General features: G+C 44.1%; 1 protein-coding gene and 1 long non-coding RNA gene across 2 annotated transcripts; one reads left to right on the forward strand and one right to left on the reverse strand.

Moving 5' to 3' along the window:
* The first annotated feature begins 1,113 nt into the window (after positions 1-1,113).
* Positions 1,114-4,925, forward strand: LOC125543496. The gene is made up of 2 exons (XR_007298520.1): positions 1,114-1,298; positions 4,534-4,925. It is a non-coding gene; the product is annotated as an uncharacterized LOC125543496 (long non-coding RNA).
* Positions 1,312-4,522, reverse strand: LOC125543462 (scarecrow-like protein 34). The gene has a single exon (XM_048706828.1). It carries the CDS (start codon positions 4,198-4,200, stop codon positions 2,080-2,082), a length of 2,121 nt encoding a protein of 706 aa, XP_048562785.1. The 5' UTR covers positions 4,201-4,522; the 3' UTR covers positions 1,312-2,079.
* Positions 4,926-9,918: the final 4,993 nt, after the last annotated feature.

Genomic DNA, 9,918 nt, shown 5'->3' on the forward strand with positions numbered 1-9,918 from the left:
ATAGGGATCCACTCCATAGAAGAAATCAACGGCTAAGAAGCGCCTCTCATCAGGATGGATGGCTAATCCCAAATTCAAAATTTATTGTACCATAGTAGTAGAGATATGCATGGCCTCTCACTCCTTCATGCATTGGTTTATTCTAAATTGAGAATAAAAATTTGACAAAAATTAATGTGGATACAATTATATTTGCATGTTCCAAAGACAATGAGCCTTACAAATTGACTTTTTTGTTCATGGAGTATTATTAATTTTATCAATTAGCAAAGCCAACCTCGAACAACGTACTAGGTGCTATATACTTGGATGGATGAGAGTCTAAACTTAAACACTTGCCATGCAATTCAAATGTGCCTTTGAGATTTTAGAATTTTATTGGGTTGAGGCACAAGATTTAATGGATGGAGGCCCGTAAAATCTAACCCGATTAAGGGATAGATCAGTAGGGACATCTTCATTCATACTCGCTCTGTCCCATAATATAGTGCGCAACGCATATTGGTTTTCATGAAAGTCAGAGGTCATAAATTTTGACAAAATTTATAGAGAAATTGATCTTTCTTCGGTAAAGGGTGGATTTTAAATCAAAATTCAAAACATTGGTAAAGGTAAAAATAACAAATTCAACACTGAATAGTAGATGCCATAAGTTGGGCTTTAGATTTGGCCCATTATCACATTGATGTCAAATTTATCATTTTTGTATCTCATGCAACGTTTCGAATTTTCATATGATATTTTATGACAACATATGTTAATATTGTGTCAATGTAGATTGTTTTCAGATTTTTAAAGATATTTTAATATGCGCTACGGCGTCCGGGTGCACCGGTGGAGAAGATACATTCCGGGAGAAGGGTCTTATTTTTCTGGAACTAGTGCAATATTTGTGTGTTAATCATGTGATTAGTGCAATATTTGGTATGATATTAATTACACGTTAAACACGTTTAACGCTCGCCATTGGAGCAGTCTAGGTCGTTGGATTGACTTAGTTCGATGACCGAGATCAGTTGGATCTGCCCATTTGGATCTTTTTATATTGGTATATAGATATAGATATAGATATAGATGAGTTCTGGCGTGATCAGGTGGGCCTAACGTGACACGGCCCAGGACCCAGGCCCCAGGCCCAGTTAAAACAAGACCCAGGGTGCGTAAACGCTCTCTTCTATCCTCGACGACCTCTCCATGGCCACCAAGAGGAAGCCCGGCAGGTCGTCGGCGGCGGCGGCGGCGGCGACGCGGAGGGCCTATTCTCCTCGCGCTCCTTCGCCGACCCCACACTCTGCGAGGTCCCTCCGACACCCCCCCCCCTCCCTCTCCTATTCCCCGTGTCTATGGCCCTGGTGGTTTCGCTCTCTGAACGGAACTCGCCCCCTAATGTCGTCCCCATCTTTTTCGAGAAAAAAACGATGTGTATGATTTTCAAATTTCCAATCTGAAATATCAGAATGGCATTCGTAGTTTTAGTAGCAGAACTTTGCCAGAAGACATGTCCAAAACGTCACCCACATAGCTGTGATATGGAGACAGTAATAATATGTGAACATTACTGCATTCTGTTGGATTCGTGCATAGGAACCTTGTTTATGTTACTCCCTCCGATCCATATTAATTGTCGCTGCTTGATTTTGTACTAGAGCAGCGACACGGAGGGAGTAATTGCAATTGCCGTCTCAAATCAGAAATGACAATCAGTATCGCCAGTTTTGAGAGAGAGGCAGTACAATAATAATCTACTATGTACTTTACAGCAAAATCCAGTGTCTAGGTGTGGTATTTCCACTAATCTCATCATGTCTAGTGTGTTCAAGAATTAAATAGAACGACAGAGGCAAAGTATTGTACAGTTGCCTTTTGCTGCATATGGTCGTGTAGTTACCAAGGTGCTGAATGTCAACATTCAAATCACCATCCCACCTTCTTCCAAGATGGCACTTCCCAATGCTCATCAGACAAAAGAATATCTTACGCTGTTCAGCAATTTAGACCGATTGCGTTGAGAATCACGCCAGTAGCTGAAGAGGCGGTAAGTTGCCGAGATGTTTGTGCACTTGAAAAACTGTTCGAATCTTACTGGTCCCCATATGTTTCATTAGGTTTCCATTTAGATATAGCATAAAGTACTCTCCCTTTCCATCCTTGTAGCAGCCAGCCACAATCTTCAACAGCAAAGAATTCTTCATGATAATGTAAGTTCTTCCTGTGTACTATGTTCTTTAAGATGGCTTGATCGACAGGAAGCTGCTGGAACCCAGCCTTGAGGCACCTTGCTTGCCACTGCCTGTAAATTTCTGGCCTCTGAGTTCTTTCTGCACCCTCACATGCTATGATGTTAAGAGCATCCTGCCCAAATAGGATCCTCTCAACCATCTTTCTTGCTTCGTTATCCCGTGGAACATTTGCGTCAAGCATGTCAAACAGTGAAGAGTAATGGAGCATAACCTCTTTGAAACGTTGTATGAAGAAGGGAGAACTGAGTAACCCATTCACGGTGCCAGAAATAAAAATCTTCGGGTTCATCCTCCTCATAGTTTTGAGCACCTTATCCCTTGCACCATTTACGGCATCGGTTTCATGACCGAGATTCTTCATCCGGAACATGCAGTTCACTATGAGAACTTCATCCTCGTCAATGTTAAGATCCTCAATTTTGATAGTCTCCCATCTTGAAGCGGCAATGCCCTGATACTGGAAAGGTACCTTGAACCTATTTGCGTAATCAGCCAACCGCTTCCCTGTCTCCTCGATCATTTCGCAGGGGTAGAAACCTGGCTGGGGAACGTCTATACCTGTGATCCGAAGCTTAGGGGCTCCCTCTTCTTGCTGTGCAAGTCTCTGAATCATTAATGGCCACTGAAAGCCGAAGCCGATGCCGAAATCAACGATGTGTACCCTTGGTTTCCCTTGTGAGACATCAAGAATAGCTTGGGTGGCAAAGTAGTATAACGCCCTCCCAAAAGGGAAAGCTGCAAGAAAAAGGCTATAAGCCTCTAACCAATCTGCTGTACTTGTTCGCCTTTCCACGAGATTGCGATAAACCTGACTCCCGATCCCAGCCAAGCGTGCCTTGAGGCCATCCGCCAAGTAAAATGCCAGTCTCTGAGTACAATCACCATCTGCTGAAGAGTGTTGTCTTATCTTCAATAGCAGTTCACTGGCCAACAGGTAGCTGTCTTCTGCCACAGCTTGTGCGCAGTGGATGAGGAGAGTCCGGAGATCAACCAACTCTTTCCTCGGTTGCTTCCTACTTCTGCTCTGGCCTTTCAGTGAGATCTTGTTTCCTTCCCCCGCCATCCTTTCTTGCAGTCTTGTTATTCGGTCAGAATGACCATAGCATAGCACAACTTGGTCAAAACTTTCATTTCGAATTATTGCACAAGTGGTGATGGCATGATGTTCATTGTTCCTTCCTTGAAAGATAGCCCAACCCCTTGGGTCTGCCACCTCAAAAATTGTGTTTTCGGTCCTCTCTCTTACTTTTTCCTTCGTAGTCAGTTGGGAAATATAAAGTATGTTATTCTTTGAATATATCACCAGCTTATCAATACTTGGAGCAAACATTCTTTCCTCCCTGACACCTCTCTGGCCATGCAAGGCAGGGAGGCCAGATCCGGAAGTCAATCCGACACTTATCGATGACTGGTTTGGTATAAAAGGACTCCTATTGCAGATATATGGACTCAACGGGGTTGCTAAAGGCTGTAACACGTTGTAACTGGAATAGTCATTACTGAAGCTAGTGTTCCAGAGCCTCTTGTAACAATTGGTCCCACTCTTATCAGGGTTGTCTGGTATGTTTTTGCTATGCAATGGCGGCCAGTTAGTAGGCGGCGCGTATCCCTCCCCAAGAATGTCACGGAATGGCTTCTCAGCAGCCTGAAGAGCAGCCCCTTGGCATATGCCGACCCCCTCGTCAACGTCTTCCATCAGCATCTGGCTTATGTAGTGAAGAGCATCGTTTGATCTGATTCGGTGGCGCTCAGGGCTACCCCCTGCAGCAATCTGAAATTTATTTTGTCCATGGCTGCTGTTGACACTTACTTGGTTGGCTGGGGAGAGAACTGTTGAGTGTGGACCACTCAGGTCGTAGCTGTGCACGGTGAGTTGCTGCTGGGAAGAGGAATCACCATCGTATGGTTGGTCGGTTACTGCGATGCCATCCAGATTGTCACGGAGAGGTTCAATCGCCATTCTGGAAAGTCTGTTTTCCACCTCAATATGAGATATATGGTTATTGTTGTCCAACAGCAAATGAACCGGCTTGTTTCCTGGAAGAAGAAAAAAGGGAAATAGAAGCTAAATTATGTGAGATGAATTTTGGTTCACCTTGCTCATGTGCTACCATCTAGAATGCCCGTAAAACAGCGTTCTGCTTCTTCCTTTTTATTTGAGATTCAGCTTATTATTGTTTTGGCATGCCTTTCTGATCGAAAACAAATTCCAAAGGCTTGCAGACACGAGAATGAGCCGGTTAAACGTAGAATCTATGATGCGCCTAATACCACTGTTCCTTTTTATTTGCAGGAGGCTCCTCATCTGATCTGAGCAAAGAGGCAAAGTAGGGAAGCACACACCTTGGTTATTAAGCAGCAGCAGCAGATCCAATGCTTTGAGAGAGGAGTAGTGAGGGTGTGGACTATGAAAGATGAGTAGCGAGGTTGCGGTGTTGATGTGAAGTAAATTTGTCGTTCCTCTACCTTATAGCTTTGTTCCCAACGTCATAAGATTGTGACAGAGAATGGTCCAGATTACAAGCAATTACCCTGTCGATTAGTCCTAGGCCCGGCCGCGCATCAGACCTATAAAAAAGGGTTTATTAGGAGCGCTGGCATGGGTTTTCAATCATTATTAAGGTTCCTAATTAAATTGTTAAAGAATCCAAGGTAATCAAAAAAAGGAGATGCACTATTCAAATATTTTTTCTTTCTTTTCTTTTCCACTTGATAATTGATATATATATAATGGTATTGGTTGAGTCTTTTTCAAGGATAATTTGTTGTACTTTATCTTATTAAAATAATTAGATTTTTTTCGTGATGATCTTAGTTCAAAATTGAATTGTTGGTGCCTGTGGAAAAGATGAAACCCTAGAATTATGTGTTGTATTGATCTGACCCTTGTGTAGGGTATATATAGGAGTACAAGAGGAGTACAAGACAAGTTATATGTGATTTAAACTAATTCTATCTCTATCTCCTTATCTCTAACTTAAACCCAATTATATTTCTAACGTTCCCCCTCAGTCGTAGCGGGAGTGAAGTGGACGAGTACGACTGGACTTGAAGTCTTGCACTTTCGTCGTCTTCTCCGCTGCACCATCATCAGCTGCGTCTCTGATGGGTTGGCACCTAGGGCGGTGACTGCGTCCCCTTCTGGTGCCTTCATGCCTTCTCCTCTATCCCCTCCCGCAGTCACAGCAGAAGTGGCTTGGACGCTAGTGACGATGCGGACGCTGTTGACTGGAGTTGTTGCCGATGAGTTGCTGTAGACGTAGCCGTGTGGTCGATGTCGAGGTAGCCGGTCAGGGTGATGTAGCCGTGATCGATGGTGTGATCGTCGTGGATGATGAAGCCGCACAAAGCTGGAGGCGCAAAAAAATGTGCTATGACGGGGCTGCAGACGTGGACGATACACCTTGCGGATGTCAAAGGGTGCCGTCGGCGATGAGTCTGCCGGTTTTGCCAAGACCGGAGGAAGCCCATCGAGCACACATCGGTTTTGCCAGAACCGTGTGGCCGTGTAGGGTCGCCACTGTAGTGACGCCGTGTCGATGCAGTCGTGGATGATGCGGTCGATGCCGTCGTCGTGACGCGGTCATTGCCGTCGTCAAGGTCGCGTCTTGTAGAAAAATCTGTCAGAGGACGCTAGGTGTCCATCTTATGGACGAGGTGGCGGCGATGTGTTGACAATGATGATGATGAAGATCACGTTGATGAAGACATTGGTGATGTAGCCGTGGTCGATGGTGTGATCGTCGTGGATGATGAAGCCGCACAAAGCTGGAGGCGCAAAAAAATGTGCTATGACGGGGCTGCAGACGTGGACGATACACCTTGCGGATGTCAAAGGGTGCCGTCGGCGATGAGTCTGCCGGTTTTGCCAAGACCGGAGGAAGCCCATCGAGCACACATCGGTTTTGCCAGAACCGTGTGGCCGTGTAGGGTCGCCACTGTAGTGACGCCGTGTCGATGCAGTCGTGGATGATGCGGTCGATGCCGTGGTCGTGACGCGGTCATTGCCGTCGTCAAGGTCGCGTCTTGTAGAAAAATCTGTCAGAGGACGCTAGGTGTCCATCTTATGGACGAGGTGGCGGCGATGTGTTGACAATGATGATGATGAAGATCACGTTGATGAAGACATTGGTGATGTAGCCGTGGTCGATGGTGTGATCGTCGTGGATGATGAAGCCGCACAAAGCTGGAGGCGCAAAAAAATGTGCTATGACGGGGCTGCACACGTGGACGATACACCTTGCGGATGTCAAAGGGTGCCGTCGACGATGAGTCTGCCGGTTTTGCCAAGACCGGAGGAAGCCCATCGAGCACACATCGGTTTTGCCAGAACCGTGTGGCCGTGTAGGGTCGCCACTGTAGTGACGCTGTGTCGATGCAGTCGTGGATGATGCGGTCGATGCCGTGGTCGTGACGCGGTCATTGCCGTCGTCAAGGTCGCGTCTTGTAGAAAAATCTGTCAGAGGACGCTAGGTGTCCATCTTATGGACGAGGTGGCGGCGATGTGTTGACAATGATGATGATGAAGATCACGTTGATGAAGACATTGGTGATGAAGTGTCGGCGATGGCGTTGCAGCGGCGTGTCGACGATAATGTATCGCTTGAAGGCGTCCCTCGCGGCGACCAAGTGTTGATGCCGTGTTGTGCCGAAGAAGTCGATGAGGAATTGCGTCGCTTTCCACACCGGCCTGGCATGTGGATGAAGCATGCTGATGTCGCTTCCCGTATATGTACTCGACGAAGTTCTATATGACGATGCGGTCGTACAACTCGGTGTTGATGTTGGGCTCGACAAAGAATAACTGTGCAGATGCCGTGTCGATGTAGGGTGCTTGGGGCGCCCGCAGCTGATGCTGGCATAGTGCCCTCCCGTGATCCTACACAAACTCTTGCGTCGTCTGTGTGCGCAGGAGGCCGGTTGGAGGTGCAGCGAGTTCAAGGATTGCATCTGGTCGCAGCCGCACGGATCTGCGGGATTTTCTTCGTCGGACGGGATCAATCTAATACAAATTTATCTGGCTACTGAAAAAAATCAATCTAACTGAATACCGAAAATTGGAATTGACCTAATCTATGAAAGTGATCTAATCTATGGAACCAATGTGATCTTTTGATCAATCGGGTGCCGCGCCTCCGGGGAGAGGAGATTAATCTTTCCGGGGACGGCCTGCTGCGGAAGTGGTGGAAGGTCCTAAGATCGGCGTCGTGAGACTAACCGCTCTAATATCATGTGGAAAAGATGAAACCCTACCCTTGTGTAGGGTATATATAGGAGTACAATAGGGGTAGAGACTTGGAGTACAAGACAAGTTATATGTGATTTAGACTAATTCTATCTCTATCTCCTTATCTCTAACTTAAACCCAATTATATTTCTAACAGTGCCTAGCTAGTCTGATGAGATTTGATTTATGTTCTGCCATATCTGAATTTTTTGTACCAAATGTTTAATTAGTGTAACTGCCTTTTAATTTTATTTACAACATCGACAACAGTGTTAGTTATCAGATCATGAAAATGCACATCCAAATGACTTGTCGCTGCTTTAGTACAACTTTTTAGTTTAAAATTGTACCAAAACAGTGACAAGTAATATGGATCGAAGGAGTACTATAGAAGAACAGGTAAAAAAACTAGAAGAAGAAACTAAAATAAAATCTTTTAAAAAATTCTGATGTAATTTAAAAAAGAAGAAGGCACTATTCAACTAACTTGTAAATTTTCTTTTCATTTGGTTGTTGATATGTATAATGGTTGAACTTTTAGAGGGTAGTTTGTTGTACCAAGTTTGTGCTTGTTTTTTGCCTAGGCTATGCCAATGCGACCTTGTATTGATGTCTGTCACCAACAATTGTAAGTTGTTCACCTAACATACGGAACTCACATCTTGTTTATCTGATTCCATTTAGGGAGCATTCGCGCGCGCACGCACACACAAAAGGAGATTTCATTTTGTTAAGATATTAGGCAGTTTTTGGTTAAGCTCAATCTAGATTAGCATTATCAAAAGATTACTAACATGGCAAATCGCATAATACAGGCTAGGAACATTCATATGGGCCAGAGGCACATGTCAACGAAGAGAGATTCAGAACATATGAGTTCACCGGAAACTTTAGTGCAACGACATCATTAGCCAAAGTGGTGAAGATGAGGTGGTTGTCAACTCGCAAGGAAGCAGACGAAATATCGCCGTGGATGTAGTCGAACTTGAACGAGCAGTCATGCAGAGACGGTCTCAAAAACCTTATTGCCCCTCCCCCGGTGCATGTTCTCAAGGGACTCGGTTTTGAATAGGCCTGCTCTCCTGGATTATTGTGCATGTGGTCGCCAGAGAAGCAGGTACAAGTGTGCACCAGGTGATGTCTACCGCTGTGTGTATTTTTCTATAGTGTCTCCTTTGCATTTCCTCTACACAGAGATGATGCCTAGGAGAGTGAAGCGATGCAACTAACACATGGCGGAAGAGCTCTTTGAAAGTAGAAAGTGTCTCCACAACTAGCTCGAATATTGACATGTACTCCCTCCGTTCCGAATTACTTGTTTTGGATTTGTCTAGACACGGAGGTATCTAGCACTAAAATGAGTCTAGATACATCCGTATCTAGACAAATCCAAGACAAGTAATTCGGAACGGAGGGAGTACACCTAGAGCTAAGTCGTGAACTGCCATACAAAATTTGTGTTCTTCGAACAAGGCATATAATGCAGCTCAAGCTCGAACTCAATTCACATGACGTGACCCACTCGCTTTTGCATGAAGTGAGTGAGTGAACATGTGCGTTGTTACTCTCTTCTCTCCCTACAAGGAGTGGTTGAACAACCGAAGTTTTTATATTGGTGCTACTCTTTCTCAACTAGCAGTATGGTTTTTGAGGTTGTCTTTGACTACCAGGTAGAGCAATAATATATGATGCTACAAATAATTATACCATAAAATTTTGTATGTGAAAAGAGTTTATAATGATATAATTTTTACAACATACATACATCTCATATATTATTAAGTTTACCAATAGTCAAAAACAGCCCTGAACAACTAGGCCTTATACATTTGGATGTAGGGAGTAGTAAACTTACACATTTGTCATGCAATTCGAATGGGTCTTTGAAATTCCAGAATTTTATTCGGCCGAGGCACAAGATTTAATGCACCTGTCTCACAAAAATCTAACCCATTTAAGGAACACACAACGACAGGGACATCTTCGTTCATACTCCCTCCGTCCCATAATACAGCGCGCATTGCTTTCTACAGTAGCCAGGTGTCACAGTTTTGACCAAGTCTATAGAAAAATTTATCTATATCTTTAATACCAAATATACACAATATCAAAATATATTTCGTGATGAATCTAGTGGTGTTGATTTATTATTCAACATATTTATAATTTTTCCTAAATTTTGGTCAAATTTATATCTTTTGACTTAAAAAAATCAATACGCTCTATATATTTTATTTAGTCGACATGAATACGCACTTTATATTTGATAATGTAGATTTTTGTTGAGAGCTTCCTTTTTTTCTGAGGGAGGTTTTTAAAATGGAGATAGTAGGGAGCGTAGGGCGGAAGTGGGGTTTTTATTTTTTAACAAAGGACGGAAGTGGGGTTTTTTTTTTGAGGCAAGGACGGAAGTGGGTAATTCTTTTGTTTTCTGCGAGGGGAGGCCTGATA

The sequence above is a fragment of the Triticum urartu genome, chromosome 1 (assembly GCF_003073215.2).
Source record: "Triticum urartu cultivar G1812 chromosome 1, Tu2.1, whole genome shotgun sequence".
Taxonomy (NCBI): Eukaryota; Viridiplantae; Streptophyta; class Magnoliopsida; order Poales; family Poaceae; genus Triticum; species Triticum urartu.

What these genes read in the sequence shown, in the direction of transcription:
- LOC125543462 (XM_048706828.1), bottom strand. Translation starts at nt 4,200, where the DNA reads ATGGCGATTGAACCTCTCCGTGACAATCTGGATGGCATCGCAGTAACC.